Genomic DNA, 21,861 nt, shown 5'->3' with positions numbered 1-21,861 from the left:
GGACCAGTATGGATGATAAATCAGTCATTTAATGAGCGTCTACCAATTGCCAGGCACTAAACTAAGCGCTTGGAAGCATACAACTGTAGCAAGACATGTTCCCTGTCCTCAGGGAGCTTACAATCTGATGGAAAGGTTATTGATTCATTAGCTTTCTAGGGTAAAATGTTTCATGGGGGCCCATACGGTCCTGGATCGATTTGGTCATTGCCAGTCTGTGGAAATAAATTCGATTCATTCGATCGTATGTATTGAGCGCTTACTGTGTGCACAGCACTGTACTAAGCGCTTGGGAAAGTACAATTCAGCAATAAGCAGTGACATTCCCTGCCCACATTGCAATGGATTGCAAGTAACAAGAAGCATCAAAACCGTCAAGCCACAAAAAATAGAAGATCTTGACGGTGGGGAGTCCTCACAGCTCTAGGAAAGCAGCCTTCTTGCCCAGACCTGTGAACACTCAAACAATGGTATTTATTGAGCGCTTACTGGGTGCACAACACTGTACTAAGTGACAGAGAGTACAAGGCGGCAGAGTTGAGACACATTCCTTAGTTTATGGCCACAGGAGGGAGGGAGGATGCTTGAGGGCAACCTGAGACATGATGCCCGTTTAACCCCAGGTGGGTGCAACTGGGCTCCCCACTCACCTGCTCTAGGCTTTTCCATGCTCTCCCATTCCAAAGGATCTCCTGGGTGTTTCCTGGACTCGGCTCCAAACCGATTCCCAGTACTCCAGAGCCAACACAGGGCCGGCAAAAAGACTTGAGAATCGTCCAGGCCTCTCTCCTGTCCCTCCCACCTCTTCCTGAGCTGGAGGCCCCTCTTACCCCACTCCAGGAAGCAGGAGCCATTTGGCTTCCTTAGTTCGCAAACTGGAGCATCTCCTGGGCCTCCTAGCCCTGGAGGCCTGCGGCCTCCTCTCTCTCTTTCCATCCCATCTATCACTTAGGTTCCGGAGGGTTGTCTTGTCAAGCCCTTGTCCAAATTCCTTCCCCTTAGGCCAGGTGGGATATCTATCTATCTATCTATCTATCTATCCATCTATCATCTACCTACCTATCTGATCTATTTATTTAGTTATCGTCTATCTGCCTATTTATTTATTTAGTTTATGTTGGGCATCACCTCATCTGTAACATGGGGATGAAGACTGTGAGCCCCCGTGGGACAACCTGATCACTTTGTGACCTCCCCAGCGCTTAGAACAGTGCTTTGCACATAGTAAGCACTAAATAAATGCCATCATTATTATTATTAACTAGTGGAGTTGAAGTGACTGTGGGTCTATACTGTGAGCCTGTTGTGGGCAGGGATTGTCTCTCTTTACTGCTGTATTGTATTTTCGAAGCGCTCAGTACAGTGCTCTGCACACAGTAAGCACTCAATAAATATGATCGAATGAATATAGCTTTAATTCTATTTGTTCTGACAATTTTGACACCTGTCTACATGTTTTGTTTGGTTGTCTGTCTCCCCCTTCTAGACTGTGAGCCTGTTGTTGGGTAGGGACCATCTCTCTATGTTGCCGACTTGTACTCCCCAAGCACTTAGTACAGTGCTCTGCACACAGTAAGCGCTCAATAAATACGATTGAATGAATGAATGGGAACTGGAAAATATGTCAACTTCTGTGGTTAAGAATCTCGCCCTAAAGCACAGCACTGAGAGAGTAAATCTTTCTTGAGGGTATCTGAGAAGGAAACCCCTGCTTACTTGTATTATACCCGTAGATGGGCTACAGATAGTTTTCTAATTTGTGATCTGCTTGGCTATTTTCATCATTGAGATACTCCAAATTCGGTACGAAGAATTTTTGACAGACAACTGACAACGATAATAATTCTTGTGGTACCTGTGAAGGGCTTACTATGTGCCAAGCACTGTATTAAGAAATAAGGTAGATAAAGTATATTCAGGTTGGTCACAGTCCCTGTCCCACATGGGGTGCAGTCTACATCATCATCAATCATATTTATTGAGCGCTTACTGTGTGCAGAGCACTGTACTAAGCACTTGGGAAGTACAAGTTGGCAACATATAGAGACAGTCCCTACCCAACAGTGGGCTCACAGTCTAAAAGGGGGAGACAGAGAACAAAACCAAACATACTAACAAAATAAAATAAATAGAATAGATATGTACAAGTAAAATAAATAAATAAATAAATAGAGAAATAAATATGTACAAACATATATACATATATACAGGTGCTGTGGGGAAGGGAAAGAGGTAAGATGGGGGGATGGAGAGGGGGACGAAGGGGAGAGGAAGAAGAAGAAGTGTCGAATCCCCCATTTTACAGATGAGGAAACTGAGGCACAGAGAAGTGAAGTGACGTGCCCAAGATCACACAACAGGTGAGTGGCAGAGCCTGGATTAAAACCCAGACTTCTGGCTCCTAGGCTTGTGCTCTTTCTGCTAGACCACACTGCTTCTGTTCCTTGCTCTGACATGATGAAGAGGTCTTAACAGCCAACATGTGGCAAGCAGTAACGGAGAAAACTTGGCATATCCTGAAACCCTGCAGGTATGAGCTCTCAGTGTGCAAATACAGTAGCCCAGCTGTTGATCCCTTGAATCTACCCAGCACATGGCACAGTGCCTGATGCATAGTAAGCATTTAACAAATACCATTTAAAAAAAGCACCTAGTAAGCTCTCAATAAACATAACTGATTGACTATCTGGTAATTTAGCCAGGCCAGTACCAAGTGGTTTCCAGAGCTACTCACCAAGTCACCCTAATTTGATATTTTCTGGTTTAGGTCTTATATATTTCCTCTTTCACACCAACAATATGAAAATATTTAGGGCGCAGCGAAAGAGGATTTTGACCTGGAGCTTAGAGGAAGAGAGAAAGCCTGGGTGGGGGTCACAGGCATTCTTTGAGCTTGTCTCCTGGCACAGTTGCATACCTAGAGCCACTGGATGATTTATTAGGCTCATTGCTCTGGTCCAAACAGCTCTCCAGTAAATACTTTCTTCCTGAGTGAAGGTCGACTTCCCTCAGAACAACAGGGCTAAAGTTGTTCTGACACTCAGCAATTTCAAACAACACCTGTCCCAACTGTCTTTCATCTGTCTTATCTCCTCCAAAGAGGCCCCAGGGCCTGATTCTAGTTTCTAATCTCCCTTTGACTTTTTCCATTGTCTAGAATTTGGGCTAATCTATAGTATTCCAAATTCCTAACAATAGGAATTTCAGCAATACTTACACCCTGGTAGGAGAAGAGTGAAAAATTAAAACAGACCGCTGGAATTGGCGGGATCACGGAGGGAAGGGAAATTCTGCCTCGTGTCACTAAACCACACACGGAGTTAGGTCTTAAAATGAATATACCAGAAATACTTCTGATGAGCAGAAGCAGAAAACTTGGAAATCCATAACACACAACAATACACCCTCTTCAAAAACAGTCAAAAATAGCCGTTGCAATTAGTGGTAACTGATGCAAGCGGAGGAGGAAGATAATGTGATGATCTGGAATTGTTGCAACAATGCATGTACGATGTATGAAAGGAAACTATGTGTATTCCAGAGAATGGAGAAGAAAGGCTCCGTTGTTTCTTGGGTTCTTTAAACCAAGATACAATAAAGTATTTATTTTTATAGGGGCTGACAGGAACTTCAACAGTCAACAGTTTAGAAAGTGAGTCCCAAAAGCCACAGAATAAAATATTTTTTGCTTCATAAAAGATTGGCATTTTATTTATTATGGCAGCATATAAATAAGATGAGGGCTGGCTAAATCTTATCAATTCAGAGAGATTTCCCTCACACTAAAAAAAAAACCCACTCTTAAAACCCAGTTTCTATGGAAAATTAAAAAGTGCTGCCCTCCCTAATCCTTTATCTCATAGAGAACCCACATTTATATTAATGTCTGTCTCCCCCCCTCTAGACTGTAAGTTTGTTTTGGGTAGGGAACGTTTCTGTTCATTGCTGTACTATAAACTCCGAAGCGCTTAGTACAGTTCTCTGCACACAGCAAGCGCTCAATAAATACGACAATAAATATGACTGAATCCCCTTCCTTGAGCCCACCAAAAAGAGGTGTGGAATCCGAGATCCTTGCCCCACCTACTGAATTAAAGTAAGCTTTATAAATAAATTGTTTTTCAAGATATTTGACCAAATAAAGTTCCCCTTCAAAGCCCTTATAATGATGGCATTTGTTAAGGGCTTACTATGTGCAAAGCACTGTTCTAAGCACTGGGGGAGATACAAGGTGATCAGGTTGTCCCACGTGGAGCTCACAGCCTTAATCCCCATTTTACAGATGAGGTAACTGAGACTCAGAGAAGTGAAGTGACTTGCCCAAAGTCACACAGCTGACAAGTGGCGGAGCCGGGATTAGAACCCATGACCTCTGACTCCCAAATCCTTGCTCTTTCCACAGAGCCATGCTGCTTCTTATCTGGCTCCTTGTTGCTAGGTGAACATTTATTTTCCCATAACAAAGCTGTTTTCAGTGCAGCTCAAGGTAAGAGACCACTAAAATCCACCGAGTATTAGAGGAAGCAGTATCAGATTACAGCAGCCTGTAATTTTGGTGGGAAGAAAGGCTTGGTATGCGTTCTGCTCCCTAAAGATCCCGATGGCGCAGGAATTACTTAAAATTTACAGTATTATATCCACCTGCAGGGCTAAATTCATGGGAACCGGTTCATAAAATTGATGCATTGGGTATGTTTTACTTGACCACCTTTGACTTGTCAAATGCAGTAAGAAAGCTCTTTAATTCTGAATAAACTGGGCTTCATGCAGAGACACTATAAGAACATTTCTAAAATGAGGGACCTGGTGGCTGAAACCTTCTTCTCCAAAAAATGAGATTACTTTTTGGTCGGTTTAGTCCATTGAAAGTAAGGTCAGGATGGATTTGGGGTGGAATGACAAGGCCTACATGAGGCAGAGCCATTAATCAATCAATCGTATTTATTGAGCACTTACTGTGTGCAGAGCACTGTACTAAGCGCTTGGGAAGTACAAGTTGGCAACATATAGAGACAGTCCCTACCCAGCAGTGGGCTCACAGTCTAAAAGGGGGAGACAGAGAACAAAACCAAACATACTAACAAAATAAAATAAATAGAATAGATAGGTACAAAATAAATAAATAGAGTAATAAATATGTACAAACATATATACAGTATATACATATATACATTAAGTATATATGTGTACTTAATAAATAAATTGCCCTTAAGTAACTTCTAAGAGAATCACTAAGAGTAGCAGCATGGCACAGTGGATACAGCCTGGGCCTCGGAGTCAGAAGGAGCTGGTTTCTAATTCTGACCATGGCCAAGTCACTTCATTCCTCTATGCCTCAGTGACCTCATCTGTAAAGTGGGAATTGAGACTGTGAGCTACTCGTGGGACAGGGACTGTGTCTAACCCGATTTGCTGGTGTCCACTCCAGTGCTTAGTACAGTGTCTGGCCCATAGTAAGCAATTAACAAATACCGTAATAATTATTATTATTATTACTAGTGTTAGAGAAGGACCAGTGATGGTTTTTTTTTCCAGTGGAGAAAAAGTAGTGGAAGATATGAATACTGATTAGATAAAAGAAGTTACCTTACAAATAGCTGCAGATATCACAGATCAGATACCTACTTTAACTGATAGTAGCAGGACCAGCTATAAAGGAATGAAAACAGAGATCATTGACTCGAACGAATAGCCGGCCCATGAATGATATTTCTGTTCAATCGATCAATCGTATTTATTCATTCATTCACTCAAACACTTGTATTTATTGAGTGCTTACTGTGTGCAGAGCACTGTTCTAAGCACTTGGGAGAGGACAATACAACAATAGTCATTCCCTGCCCACAATGAGCTTACAGTCTAGTGGGGGGAGACAGTCATCAGTACAAATAAATAAAATTACAGATATGTATATAAGTGCTGTGGGGCTGGGAGGAGGAGGAAGGGCAAAGGAAGCAAGTCAGGGCAATGCAGAGGGGAGTGGGAGATGAGGATAAGTGGGGCTTAGTCTGGGAAAGCGCCTTGGAAGAGATGGGCCTTCAATAAGGCTCCGAAGGGGAGGAGAGTCACTGTCTGTCAGATTTGAGGAAGGAGGGCATTCCAGGCCAGAGGCAGGACGGGGGTAGGGGTCGGCTCCATCCTAATCCTCCTCAACCTCTCAGCTGCCTTCGACACTGTGGACCACCCCCTTCTCCCAGAAACATTATCCAACCATGGCTTTACCGACTCTATCTTCACCTGTTTCTCCATTTATCTCTCTGGCCTTTCATTCTCTGTCTCCTTCACAGGCTCCTCCTTTCCCTCCCACTCTCTAACTGTGGGGGTCCCTCAAGCCTCAGTTCTGGATCTCCTTCTATTGTACTTGAAGAACTCATTCGCTCTCATGGCTTCATAGAGAAGCACCATGGCTCAGTGCAAAGAGCTCAGGCTTGGGAGTCAGAAGTCATGAGTTCTAATCCTGGCTCCGACACCTGTCAGCTGCGAGACTTTGGGCAGGTCACTGCACTTCTCTGTGCCTCAGTTACCTCATCTGTAAAATGAGGATTAAGACTGTGAACCCCACGTGAGACAATCTCATTACTTTATATCTACTCCAGTGCTGAGTACAGTGCTTGGCACATAGTAAGCACTTATCAAATGCCATTATTATTATTATTTGGCTTCAACTACCACCTCTATTTGGATGATACCCAAATCTACATCTCCAGCCCTGATCTGTCTCCCTCTCTCCAGTCTCACATCTCCTGCCGCCTTCAAGACACCTCTACTTGGATGTCCTCCCGTCATCCAATTTAACATGTCCAAAACAGAACTCCTTCTCTTCCCAACAAACCCTGTCCTCCCCGTGACTTTCCCATCACTGTATTCAGAACCACCATCCTTCCCGCCTCACAAGCCCATAACCTTGGCAATATCCTTGATTCCTGTCTCTCATTCAACCCACATATTCAATCCATCACTAAATCCTGTCGGTCCCACCTTCACAGCATTGCTAAAAATCTGCCCTTCCCTCTCCATCCAAACTAACATGTTAATATAATCACTCATCCTATCCCACCTGGATTACTGCATCAGCTTCCTTGCTGACCTCTCAGCTTCCCATCTCTTTCCACTCTGGTCCATACTTCACTCTGCTTCCTGGATTATTTTTCTATAAAAACGTTCTGGACATGTCACCCTGCTCCTCAAAAAACTCCAATGGTTGCCCATCCACCGCTGCATCAAACAAAAGCTCCTCACCATCATCCTTAAAGCCCTCCTACCTCACCTCGCTACTCTCCTTCTACAACCCAGCCCGCACACTTTGCTCCTCTAGTGCTAACCTTCTCACTGTGCCTCCATCTCATCTATCTCGTCACCGACTCCTAGTCCACACCCCACCCCTGGCCTGGAACGCCCTCCTGCCTCAAATCTGCACAATAAGCACTTGGGAGAATGCAATATAACTTGTCAAGTTTTTTCTACTTCATCTTTTTTAATAGTACTTCATTCAATCGTATTTATTGAGTGCTTACTGTGTGCAGAACACTGTACTAAGGACTGGGATAGAATCCAATCTGACAGAGTCCCCATTACCACACGGGGCTCACAGTCTAAGTAGGAGGGAGAACAAGTAGCTAGAGAAGCAGCGTGGCTCAGGGGAAAGAGCCCGGGCTTTGGAGTCAGAGGTCATGGGTTCTAATCCCTACTCCGCCACTTGTCAGCTGTGTGACTTTGGGCAAGTCACTTCATTTCTCTGTGCCTGTTACCTCATCTGTAAATTGGGGATTGAGACTGTGAGCCCTCCGTGGGACAACCTGATCACCTTGTAACCTTCCCAGTGCTTAGAACAGTGCTTTGCACATAGTAAGCGCTTAATAAATGCCATCATTATTATTATTAATTATTATTATTATTATCAACCTCTAATTTATAAGATGAAGAAATTGAGGCACAATAAAGTTAAGTGACTTGACTAAGGTCAGGCACAGCAAGTAAGTGGCACCTGAGTCTCCACTTGATAAAAAGGAAGCTTAAAATAATACACTATTGTGTTCACTGACAGGCCCTTGACATTAAATTATCCGCACAGATTTTATCTGAAATGTTGTATTTAAGTCTAGTTGGAGAGAGCAAGGTGAATCACCACATACGGATCATCTTTTCAGTATCCTGGAAAGTACCAGGCAATAAGCACTTTCAACAATAAATACTCTGCCTACTGATAATGACATCTTTGGTAGACAAAAATGCAATCTGGACTCCGCTTCCTCTAGAAACACACACTGTTATCGTTCCTAGGCAGCGCAAACATGGAGGAAATCCAGCCAACTGTCAGAATCATGTCAATATAGTGCTTACTTCTTTTTAAGAAGTGAACTTGTCCACTAATTCTATTGTATTGCACTCTCCCAAGCGCTTAGTACTGTGCTCTGCACATAGCAAATGCTCTGGCGGAGCAATCTTTAGTTGTTGCTTTAATATGTTTACTTTAAAAAAAATATATGGTATTTGTTAAGTGCTTATTATGTGGCAGGCACTGTACTAAGCTCTGGGTAGATACAAGGTAATTAGATTGGACATAGTCCCTGTCCCACATGGAGCTCACAGTCTTAAACCCTATTTTACAGATGGGGTAACTGAGGCACAGACCAGTGAGGTGACTTTCTCAAGGTCACACAGCAGACAAGTGGCGGAGCGGGATTAGAACCCAGGTCCTTCTGGTTCCCAGGCCCCTGTTCTATCCACTAATCTGTGCTGCTTCTCTTGACTAGGTGTTGATGAGTTAATTGGATATCATTCAAAAGAACTGCTGTCCAAGTAACCCCTCATCAAACTTGAACAGCCTACTGCATCATGACAAAACAATAATAATAATAATAATAATAGCATTTGTTAAGCGCTTACTATGTGCCAAGCACTGTTCTAAGCAATGGGGGGATACAAGGTGATCAGACTGTCCCACGTGGGGCTCACAGTCTTCCTCCCCATTTTACAGATGAGGGAACTGAGGCTCCGAGAAGTGAAGTGACTTGCCCAAAGTCACACAGCTGACAAGTGGCAGAGTCAGGATTAGGACCCATGATCTCTGGCTCCCAAGCCCGGGCTCTTTCCATTGAGCCATGCTGAGAGAACAGATGAAGAAGCTATGGCTTTTCCAATACGTGACAAAAATTTGAGATTAAAATTGGATACAGACTGTCGAAGAATGGATTTATTTATAAATATGGTTGAAGAAGACCTTAATGGAGAGAGTTCTAAAGGTGGGCAGAGATATTCAGAATGAGCTTGCCAGCTGCAAGGCTGCAAATTAACCTAGATTGGGCAAATTCCTACACAATGATAAAAATAGTAATAATAAATAGAAGCATTTACTCTGTGCCAAGCCATATAATAATAATAATAATAATAATGGCATTTGTTAAGCGCTTACTATGTGCAAAGCACTGTTCTAAGTGCTGGGAGGGATACAAGGTGATCAGGTTGTCCCACATGGGGCTCACAGTCTTAATCCCCATTTTACAGATGAGGTAACTGAGGCTCAGAGAAGTGAAGTGACATGCCCAAGGTCACACAGCAGACATGTGGCAGAGCCAGGATTAGAACCCATGACCTCTGACTCCCAAGCCTGGGCTCTTTCCACCGAGTCACGCTGGAGTAGGTACAAGATAATCAGTTTAGACACAGTCCCTGTTCCACATGGAGCTCACAATTTAAATTTTTTGAGTAGGATTTAATCCCCATTTTACAGATGAGGAAACTGAGGTACAGAGAAATCAAGTGAGTAGTCTGAGGACACACAGCAGTCAAGAGGCAGAGCCGGGATTAGGCCACAGGGAGGATTAGGGAGCAGGCCACACTGTTTCGTCTATTGATGAAGTTGATAACACCCTCTCAAAGACAATGAAACAAGCTTCTTCTGCTGACCCTTACAAAAACCTTATAATCATTTAACACCTCAGGTATTTAAAATAAGCATGCTATGCTTTGAATTACTTTCAGGTTAAATAAACAATAGCTTAATGACATCTCAATATTAATAATAATAATAATAATAATGGTACTTGTTAAGCACTTATTATTGTCAGACACTGTACCTAGTCCTGGGGTGGATACAAGCAAATAAAGTTGGACACAGTCTCTGTCCCATGTGGGGTTCACAGTCTCCATCCCCATTTTACAGACGAGGGAACTGAGGCCCAGGGAAGTGAAATGACTTGCCCAAGGTCACACAGCAGACAAGTGGCAGAGCTGATATTTGAACCCATGACCTTCTGACTCACAGGCCCATGTCCTATCCACTAGGCCAGGCTACTGAACATAGCTCTTTCCACCACTTTGGATTGGATTCGGGGCCACATTGCTGTACAACATCTAACTGAAGCTAAGGTAGATTATGCTCAAAACTGCCCTAAATTAATCATCACACAAGGCAGCTACAGAATTATTGACTCCCACCGGTAACCAATGCAGAGGGATAGAGAGGCCCCAACAGCCATGATATAAACCACCTCCAAAGCTGGGAAGATTACACACAAGATTTAATTAATAACACTAATAGAAAGATGGGAATACAGACTACGGAAGTAGAGGTTTACCCGATCAGTTTTGGCAGCTCCTGAAGGTTTGAGACCAACGGCCAACCTAGAGGTCAGTCTGATGACCAGACTGATCTGATGACTTGGTCTGATCTGATCTGATGACTTCTTGACTCTGATGACTTGAACGAGTCATCTACACCCGCTGCCTCGAATTTCTCAATGCCAACTCTCTCCTTGACCCCCTCCAATCAGGCTTCCGTCCCCTACACTCCACCGAAAGTGCCCTCTCAAAGGTCACCAATGACCTCTTTCTTGCCAAATCCAATGGCTCATACTCTGTCCTAATCCTCCTCGACCTCTCAGCTGCCTTTGACACTGTGGACCACCCCCTTCTCCTCAACACACTATCCAAACTTGGCTTCACAGACTCCGTCCTCTCCTGGTTCTCCTCTTATCTCTCCAGCCGTTCATTCTCAGTCTCCTTTGTGAGCTCCTCCTCCCCCTCCCATCCCCTTACTGTACAGGTTCCTCAAGGGTCAGTTCTCAGTCCCCTTCTGTTCTCTATCTACACTCACTCCCTTGGTGAACTCATTTGCTCCCACAGCTTGAACTATCATCTCTACACTGATGACACCCAAATCTCCATCTCTGCCCCTGCTCTCTCTCCCTCCCTTCAGGCTCGGGTCTCCTTCTGCCTTCAGGACATCTCCATCTGGATGTCTACCTACCATCTAAAACTCAATATGTACAAGACTGAACTCTGCCTGCCATCTAAAACTCAATATGTCCAAGACTGAACCCCTTATCTTCCCTCCCAAACCCTGCCCTCTCCCTGACTTTCCCGTCACTGTAGATGGCACTACCATCCTTCCCATCTCACAAGCCCGCAACTTTGGTGTCATCCTCGACTCCACTCTCTCGTTCACCCCTCACATCCAATCTGTCACCAAAACCTGCCGGTCTCACCTCCATAACATCGCCAAGATCCGCCCTTTCCTCTCCATCCAAACTGCTACCTTGCTGGTTCAATCTCTCATCCTATCCTGACTGGATTACTGCATCAGCCTCCTCTCTGATCTCCCATCCTCCTGTCTCTCCCCGCTTCTCCCTGTCCCATCTTCCATCTCCCTGTCTCTCCAAGTGGCACTTGGGAGAGGCCAATGTAACAGAGTCAGTAGTCGGTAGACACATTCCATGGTTCCAGCCCCATTCCCAGCATTCTCGGCAAACTTCAAAATCAAAGCCATCCTCGCTCAACTCCACTTCCAGAGGTGGAGCGTTTTACTGTGTTGCCCAAAAGCCAGTCATTCATTTATTCATTCAATCATATTTATGGAGCACTTACTGTGTACAAATCACTGTACTAAGCGCTTGGGAGAGTACGATATAACAACAGATACATTCCTGCCCACCACGAGCTCACAATCCCCTCCCAGAATATCCCGCACTTCCATCTTAGATCGTGAGCCCCTTGTAAAACATGAACTGTGTCCAATCTTTTATCGTCTATCTACCCCAGGGTTTAGCACAGTTCTTGGCACCTATTAAGTGTTCAGTGATTACCAATGTCATTATCTCTATTACCTATTTGGAGTGGATTCTAATTTACAAGATGTACGACTCTGGGGAAACATATCTTATACTACCCCCTGAGAATGAGACTTCATTCTCAGTCTTCTTTGAGGGTTCCTCCTCCCCTTCCTATCCCCTTACTGTAGGGGTTCCTCAAGGGTCAGTTCTTGGTCCCCTTCTGTTCTCTATCTACACTCACTCCCTTGGTGAACTCATTCACTCCCACAGCTTCAACTATCATCATCTCTAGGCTGATGACACCCAAATCTACATCTCTGCCCCTGCTCTCTCTCCTTCCCTGCAGGCTTGTGTCTCCTCCTGCCTTCAGGACATCTCCATCTGGATGTCTGCCCACCATTTAAAACTCAGTATGTCCAAGACTGAACTCCTTATCTTCCCTCTCAAACCCTGCCCTCTCCTTGATTTTCCCATCACTGTAGATGGCACTACCATCCTTCCCATCTCACGAGCCTGCAACCTTGGTGTCACCCTCAACTCTGCTCTCTCATTAGCCCCACACATCCAATCTGTCACCAAAACCTGCCAGTCTCACCTCCATAACATCACCAATATCCGCCCTTTCCTCTCCATCCAAACCGCTACCTCGCTGGTTCAGTCTCTCATCCTACCCCGACTGGATTACTGCATCAGCCTCCTCTCTGATCTCCCATCCTCCTGTCTCTCCCCACTTCAGTCTATACTTCACTCTGCTGCCCGGATTATCTTTGTGCAGAAATGCTCTGGCATGTTACTCCCCTCCTCAAAAATCTCCAGCGGCTGTCTGACAACCTACAGATCAAGCAAAAACTCCTCACTCTCGGCTTCAAGGCTGTCCCTCACATCACCCCCTCCTACCTCACCTCCCTTCTCTCCTTCTATAGCCCAGCCCGCACCCTCCGCTCCTCTGCCGCTAACCTCCTCCCCGTACCTCGTTCTCACCTGTCGCGCCATCGACCGCCAGCCCACATCCTTCCCCTGGCCCGGAATGCCCTCCCTCCACACATCCGCCAAGCTAGCTCTCTTCCTCCCTTCAAAGCCCTACTGAGAGCTCACCTCCTCCAAGAGGCCTTCCCAGACTGAGCCCCCTTTTTCCTCTCCTCCTCCCCATCCCCCCAGCCCTACCTCCGTCCCCTCCCCACAGCACTTGTATATATGTTTGTACAGATTTATTACTCTATTTATTTTACTTATACATATTTACTATTCTATTTATTTCGTTAATGATGTGCATATAGCTTTAATTCTATTTGTTCTGACGACTTTGACACCTGTCTACATGTTTTGTTTTGTTGTCTGTCTCCCTGGTCTGGACTGTCAGCCCGTTGTTGGGTAGGGACCATCTCTATATGTTGCTGACTTGTACTTCCCAAGCGCTTAGTACACTGCTCTGCACACAGTAAGTGCTCAATAAATACAATTGAATGAATGAGTGAATACCCCCATTCACAATACAATCACATGTTTGAAGACCAAAACCTGGTTATATCACAGTCTAGGTTTGTCACTGCATTCCTGATCAAGGACTGCATTTTTTAAACTGGCAGACCATACGAATCACTGAGTCGACGGGAAACAGGGAAGTTACCCACACGAAGTTTTAGATGTCTGCTCCCTCTTTTCCACAATTTCCTTAGACCAACTCCTTAGGGTGCAATAGGCCCTGACTCAATCATCAATAGATTCAACACTACTGATCGTTTCCTGTATGCACAGCACTGTACTGGCATAGTGGGTAGAACACAGACGTGGAAGCCAGAAGGCCAGGTGTTCTAAACCCGGCTCTGTCACTAGTCTGCTGTGTGACCCTGGGCAGGTCATTTCACCTTTCTGGGTCTCAGTTACCTCATCTGCAAAAGGGGCTTTCAGACTGTGAGCCCCATGTGGGACAGGGACTGTGTCCAACCCAACTTGCTTAAATGCCATTATTATTATTATTATTATTATTATCCACCCCAGCGCTAGTACACTGCCTGACACTAAGTGCTTAACTAATACTATCATTAGCATTATTATTAATTAATAATGTTGGTATTTGTTAAGCGCTTACTATGTGCCAAGCACTGTTCTAAGCACTGGAGTTTACAAAGTATTTAGGTGGTCCCACGTGGGGCTCGCAGTTTTAATCCCCATTTTTACAGATGAGGTAACTGAGGCAAAGAGAAGTTAAGCAGCTTGCCCAAAGTCACACAGCTGACAAGTGGAGGAGCTGAAATTAGAACCCACATCCTCTGACTCCCAAACCCATGCTCTTTCAACTAAGCCCTGCTGCTTCTCTAATAATAACGATGGTATTTGTTAAGCACTTACTATGTGCTCCCTTGACCAGCAGACTGGTATTGGACCCCTGGTGGAATGGAGTGAATGAGTGTGTGTGTATATGTGTCACTCCCTCGCACGTCGGTAAAATTAAGTAAAAAACTTTCCCCAGTAACCTTGATGATCAGAGATGTGGTTTGACTTTACTACATGTCACCGAGGCTCCCCTGGTCCAGGAAGTTCCTAGTTGATACGAACCGGTCACGACACAAATTAGCACTGATTGACTAATTTATTGAGGGGGCTGAGAGGCAGGGTGGGGAAATGGTTGGGTCATCTCCAAAAACAAAACCTTAGGCAGGTCAGTAGAGTCTCATTTTCTGCCTCTTCCTTAAGGACTCAAGTCAACTATTTTGCTACTGCTAGTCATACCACGGAATTCGAAGAATATTAAGCAAAAGGGCCTATCTTGTCTTTACTGAGCATTCAGAGTCCATAGCCTTAAGTGCTGTTTGCATATAACAAAGCAAAGAATACAGTAAGTCGTATTTATTGAGCGCTTGCCGTGTGTAGAGCACTGTACTAAGCACTTGGGAGAGTACACTATAACAATAGAGGCCTTCCCTGACCACGATGAATTTACAGTCTAGACCTTTCCTGGCAAAGTGGCTAGCTCTATTTCTAGTGCTGTTACAAGAATTTTGACTTCAGTGTGCTCTACTTCAACTTTTTTCAACGAGCTATGTGGAGATATGAGTACTAAAGAGAAAAAAATCATGCTTTCAGAGTCACTTCAAATCTGTTGATTTTTAAAATGTAACAGCGGAGAAAAAAGGGTAATAATCCAAATGCTTCCAGGCAAGAAGTATTTGAAAGAATCATGTGGCCCATTGTAAAAACTGCAAAACTCTCCCCCAGTTTTCGGAAGCAAACGGAGTAATAATAATGATAATATTGATGGTATTTCTTAAGTGCTTATTATGTGCCAAGCACTGTTCTAAGCATTGGGATAGAAACAAGATAATCAGGTTGTCCCATGTGGGGCTCACAGTCTTAAGCCCCATTTTACAGATGGTAACTGAGGACCAGAGAAGTTAAGTGACTTGGCCAAAGTCACACAGCTGATAAGTGGTGGAGCTGGGATTAGAACCCACGACTTCTGACTCCCAAGCCCTTGCTCTTTTCCACTAAGCCAAGCTGTAGTGTCTGTCTGTCATAGCTATATCACTGCCACCCATGTAAATCCGGCCTGTGAATTTCTAGACAACCCTGACTGCTCAAATTGCCTTAGAAAGACACTTAAATATCTACTTGCCCCTCCACTTTGTCATCTGGAAAATGGGGCTATTAATAGCTTCACACCTCATTTTAAGATACTGTGAGGACTAATAATAATGACGGTATTTGTTCAGCATTTAGTATGTGTCAAGTACTGTTCTAAGCGCCAGGGTAGATACAAGCTAATCAGGTTGGACACAGTCCCTGTCCCCTATGGGGCTCATCGTCTTAATCCTTATTTTACAGATGAGGTAACTGAGGCACAGAGAAGTTAAGTGATGTGCCTAAGGTTACACAGCAGACAACTGGAGGAGCCAAGATTAGAACCCAGGTCTCATCTGACTCCCGGGCCCGGGCTCTATCCACTAGGCCATGCTGCATGCCAGTCTAAAGATGTCTCAGGCTAAAGGGTCTGTAATTATTTTGAGATATGTGTGAAATTAATACAAGCAGTAATAATAATAATAATAATAATAATAATGGCTCTGCCGCTTGTCAGCTGTGTGACTTTAGGCAAGTCACTTCACTTCTCTGGGCCCCAGTTACCTCATCTGTAAAATGGGGATTAACACTGTGAGCCCCACACCAGCGCTTAGAACAGTGCTTCGCCCATAGTAAGCGCTTAACAAATGCCATCGTTATTATTATTATTACTGGGGTAGATACAAGACAATCAGGTCAGACACAGTCCCCTGTCCCACAAGGGGCTCCTGGACTAAGTAGGAGGAACAACAGAAATTTAATCCCCATTTTGCAGATGAGGAAACTGAGGCCCAGAGAAGTCAAGTAACTTGTCTAAAATCACTCGGGAGGCAAGGGATAGAACAGGAATGAGTATCCAGGTCCTTTGACTCTGAGATCCTCTAATTCCCTGACCTAATTTCCTCTTCCTCTTAGGCCTTGCTGCTTCTCATGTTAACGTTCTTCAATCAGACTGTGAAAATCACGTTTTCTCTCATTCTCTCTCCTTGCCTGTTTTTCCTTGTCATTCTTGTAGATTTTCTCTCTCTCTCTCTCTCTCTCTCTCTCCCTCTCTCCCCCCACTCTCACATGCTGTCCAACAGACTGATCTATTTCCTCTTATTCCAGCCTGATTAACACCAATTCCCCCTCTCCTTGCCCCTCTCCTCTCTTCCTCTGACCTTTCTATTGGAACAACATTGGCCTCACGATTCTCCTTTCCATTTTTTGGCCAGACAGAAATGGCACACAACATTCCTGGATCCTATATCAACAAGCTGATCATTTTCATATGGTATCAAAGAATTATTTTTGAAAGCTGAGTCTCCCCCCGAGCCGCCCCCCCCCCCCAGCTGTTTACTTATTTTAGTTTTACAAAATGGTTACTGTACTTTATGCACATTTTAGATTCCTCTTTTCCTGTATCAAGTCTATCCAGGGCTTCTTCCTTAGACTTTACCTGAGACTATTTTGATTTCCAGGCTAAGATGCTACTTTTTTGTCTTTCATTTTTTCTTTCCATTTTTAAATCATCATCATCATCATCAATCGTATTTATTGAGCGCTTACTGTGTGCAGAGCACTGTACTAAGCGCTTGGGAAGTACAAGTTGGCAACATATAGAGACAGTCCCTACCCAACAGTGGGCTCACAATCTAAATCACGTTACCATAGTGAGTGCTTACAAATCAGGGGTACTTATTTGAGAGTTTTATGTACGCAAAGCACTGTACTAAGTGCTCTGGAATGCACAACAGAGCAATAGGCATGATCCCCGCCCACAGGTTTCTTATGGAGGGAGAGAGACATTAGAATAAATTACACATTGGGGAAATGGTAGAATATAAGGACATGAACATAAGGGCTATGAGGTTGAGACAAGTATCAACATGCTTAAGGTGTACTTCCTGAAGGTGGGATTGGGAGAGAGTAGATTACCAACTGGCTGCCAATTCTGCCGGATTTATGGATAGGTAAGAAGTTTGTTGATTTAGTAAAACTAATTCCGGTTCTAATCCCGACTCTGACGCTTGCTGAATGACCTTGGACAAGTTACTTAAATTTCTCTATCTCAGTTTCTTCATCTATGAAATGGGAATTAGAGCCCAGTTCCTCTGACTCTGATCCATGCTCTTTCCGCGAGGCCAAACTGCTTCCCTGGATCACCAGCAGCAAAAGAACTAAAAGTTTTAGGCGCACAGAGTCATTTCTCCCAAATGATACCGCTTCGAAGATCAGCACAAAGCATACATCTATACTAACTGTGGCAGAGGCAACTTTCCTTTTTGCTGTGTTTTTTTTTTAAATGCTATTTGTTAAACACTTACTGCATGCCAGGCACTGTACTAAACACTAGGGTGGATACAAGCTAATCAGGCTGGACAAAATTCATGCCCCACATGGGGCTCACAGTCTTAATCCCCATTTTTCAGATGAGGAAACTGTGTCACAGAAAAGTTAAGGAACTTGCCCAAGGTCACACAGCAGACAAGCAGAGGAGCTAGGATTAGAACCCAGGTCCTTCTGACTCCCAGAATCCGTGCTCTATCCGCTAGGCCTAGCAATATTCCCTACCAATAGGAATTATTCATCGGCAGTCAAAGGGGAAAAGGAAGAAGTCACCGATGATGCTTTCTAGATTTCGAGCCCCGTGAGGGACAGGGACCATATTTAATTCTCACCACTCTATTTTCTCCCAGTGCTTAGTACAATGCTCTGTACACAGTGAGTACTTAATAAATACTATTACCACAACTATTTTTCTACTACATGTGAATTCAATGTTGTTATATTGTACTTTCCCAAGAGCTTAGTACAGTGCTTCGCACACAGTAAGCACTCAATAAATATGACTGCATGAATGAAGCCAATCGAATCCCATGACTCAGACTTCTCTAAACTGTCTTCTCTTTTTAGAAAAAAAGCATGACTAGCTATTTCTTGATTTGAGAGTCTTAATTCACATAATGATCATCTTAATGACAGCTTGTTTTTTCTTTAAACCACCTACAAAACAGCAAATGAAGTCCCAAACTATGTCATTTGGTCAACCTGTCTCCTGAATACTCTTATAGCCAATAAGAAAAGTCATGTGCAAAACCTATCTTGCTCAATAAGTAGTCTAGAACCCCTGAATGCAAATAAAAAACCAGTCCTGTTTAATATGGACTAGGAAACTCCGAAGCTTCTTTTTTCATTTCACTTTAAAAAGTTAAAGTATTTACCAAACATAAAGACAACGTAGCTCTCCCTCCAGTTACATGTTTCACTCCCCTGACCATACTTTACGTTCAGTCTAAACAACATTATAAAACTTATTAGGGATGTCTTCAGGATGATGTACTTTGGAAACAGATGTTTTGGCACTGTTTTACTGTTCTAAATTATTAGCACGACCCTTGTGATCATTCTATTCTACTGCTCGGCTGGTTTATACAAACTGAGGGGGTCAGTTTTGAGTGGCCTATAGAGTGGCCATTCTTGCCTCAGAAAACACAGTATGGCTCCAATTAGCTTCAGCTGCCTTATGTTAACGATGAAAAAGGGAAAACTTTCTTCCATTCATTCACTCATTCATTTGATTGTATTTATTGAGCACTTACTGTGTGCTGAGTGCTGTATTAAGTGCTTGGAAAGCACAATTCGGCAACAGACAGCGACAACCCCTACCCAACAACGGGCTCACATCATCTACTGTGGCCCAGTAATAATCATGGCATGTGTAAGTGGAAACGGCCGGGACTTGGGAGCCAGAGGATGTGGATTCTAATCCCGGCTCCGCCACTTGTTTGTGACCTTGGGCAAGTCACTTAAATTCTCTGTGCCTCAGTTCCCTTATCTGTATAAGGGGGATTAAGACTGTGAGCCCCACGTGGGACAACCTGATCACCTTGCAATCACCCCTGTGCTTAGAACAGTGCTTGGCACATAATCAATCAATCGTATTTATTGAGCGCTTACTGTGTGCAGAGCACTGTACTAAGAGCTTGGGAAGTACAAGTTGGCAACATATAGAGACGGTCCCTACCCAACAGTGGGCTCACAGTCTAAAAGTAAGCATAGTAAACGCTTAACAAATACCATCATTATTATTATTATTATTATTATTATTATTATTAAGCGCTTACTCTGTGCCAAGTCCTGTACTAAGCACTGGGGTGGATGCAAGTAAATCGGGTTGGACACAGTCCCTGTCCCCAATGGGGCTCACATTCTTGATCCCCATTTTATAGATGAGGGAACTGAGGCCCAGAGAAGAGATGTGACTTGTCCAGGGTCACACAGCAGACAAGCGGTGGAGCCAGGGTTAATGAGAGACTTCAAAATGACCCGCGTCCTGCGATGCCTGCCCGAGGACACGCCGACTTTTAGACGACTTTAGCCCGGATACCTGGCGAAGCCCAGACTCTCTTCCGCTGGGGATTTTCCAAAGATCTGGCAATGATTTCCTGATGGCGAGCGAAGCAAATAGTCCCCTGGCCCAACAAGACTCTCCCTCCCTTCCTCCCATTACTTACGCTAGTGTTGATGGGCAGGGAATGTGGTTCCAGACACATTTGTAGGGTTGAGCCTGAATATAACTCTCAGTTCCCTCCTGCACAGAGCAGCTCACATTCTTGTTGACGATGTGGGCGCACCAGTTCCTGCGGGAAGAGTGGGAGAAGGATAAGGCTGCAGGAACAATGAGGATCGGGAAGCCAAGGAAGAGTGGATGGGAGGCCGGAGGGATGGATACGGGGGAATGAGGCCGGGGGCGGTCTTGCACACCGGGCGTTAATCGATTAATAGGATTGATTGCGTGCTTACTCTGTGCCGGGCACTGTGCTGAGCACCTGGGGGAGTGCAAAGGGTAGACAGTCTCCCAGCCCTCCAGGGGAGGAGGGGACTTGTAGGGACACACACACACACACACACACACACACACACACACACACACACAAAACACACACACTGTACACATTAAGCTGGAAATCAGTTGCGTGGGGCAAGTAAATTGGAGCAAAATTTGAGGCCTTGAAGGCGTGGTGCCCACTCTCCCAGCCCCCAGGTCCTGCTTCATGCTGTGCTCTCCTGGGGTTGGGGGGTGGGGGGGGGTCGTGCAGACCCTCCCTCCACTCCCTGCTCCCCTGGGGATCGTGCAGACCCTTCCCCTCTCCCCACTCTGCTGGGGAAGTCGTGCAGACCCTCTTCCATTCCCTGCTCCCTCTCCCATTCCCTGCTCCCTCTCCCATTCCCGTTTGGTTTTGTTCTCTGTCTCCCCCTTTTAGACTGTGAGCCCACTGTTGGGTAGGGACTGTCTCTATATGTTGCCAATTTGTACTTCCCAAGCGCTTAGTACAGTGCTCTGCACACAGTAAGCGCTCAATAAATACGATTGTTGATGATGATGATGATGATCATGCAGACCCTTCCCCTCTCCCCACTCTCCTGGGGACAGACCCCCCCCCCCCACTCCCTGCTCCCCTGGGGATCGTGCAGACCCCCACTCTCTTGGGGAGGTCGTGCAGACCCTCCCCCACTCCCTGCTCCCCTGGGGGTCTTGAAGACCCTCTCCCATTCCCTGCTCCCCTGGGGGTCCTGAAGACCCTCCCCCACTCCCTACTCCCCTGGGGATCGTGCAGACTCTCCCTCACTCCACTGGGGGGGTCGTGCAGACCCTCCCCCACTCCCTGCTCCCCTGGGGGTCTCCCCACTCTGCTGGGGGGTCGTGGAGCCCCTGCCCGTCCCCCCAGCCCCGGGGTGCGGGACGAGGTGGGTGGGGGCCCGGGGGGGGGGTGACTTACTTGTTCCCGCGGGCTGCGGGGCGGGGGTGTCCGGGGGCGTCCGGGGCCCAGAGCGCCAGGACCAGCAGGGCCAGTCCCCACCCCCCGCACGGAACCACCGCCACACCCGCACCCATCCCCCCCGGGGGGGCCCCCTAAACACCCCCAAACACAAGCACACCCCAAACCCGGGGGCAGCGGCACCGGGCCGGGCTCCTCTCCCCTCTCTGTCTGTCTGTCTGTCTTGTCTCTCCTGTCTATCTCCCCTGTCTGTCTCTGCGAGGCTGGCTTCCTACTGAGCAAATCCTTGCTTCTCCTCTTCTCCCCAACTTCTGTCCCCTCCTCCTCCTCTTCCTCCTCCTCCTCTCTTTTCCTCTGCCTCCTGTCTTTCTGCGAGGCTGAATTCCTACTGAACGGTTCCCCTCCTCTTCTCCCCAACTTCTGTCCCCTCCTCCTCCTCCTCCTCCTTCTCCCTCCTCTCCTCTCCTGTCTTTCCGCGAGGCTAAATTCCT

At 45.5% G+C, this 21,861-nt stretch overlaps 1 protein-coding gene across 1 annotated transcript in view; it reads right to left on the bottom strand.

Moving 5' to 3' along the window:
- Positions 1 to 21,486, bottom strand: part of EMILIN2 (elastin microfibril interfacer 2) — an 85,458-nt gene extending 63,972 nt beyond the window's left edge. Inside the window, 2 exon segments of the mRNA XM_038747256.1 lie at positions 20,105 to 20,230; positions 21,371 to 21,486. Of these exon segments, the coding sequence (XP_038603184.1) occupies positions 20,105 to 20,230; positions 21,371 to 21,486 (242 nt within the window).
- Positions 21,487 to 21,861: the final 375 nt, after the last annotated feature.

Source organism: Tachyglossus aculeatus, chromosome 5, assembly GCF_015852505.1.
Source record: "Tachyglossus aculeatus isolate mTacAcu1 chromosome 5, mTacAcu1.pri, whole genome shotgun sequence".
Taxonomy (NCBI): domain Eukaryota; kingdom Metazoa; phylum Chordata; class Mammalia; order Monotremata; family Tachyglossidae; genus Tachyglossus; species Tachyglossus aculeatus.
Note: the sequence above shows the minus strand (reverse complement) of the source record. Positions and strands in the feature narration are given on the sequence as shown.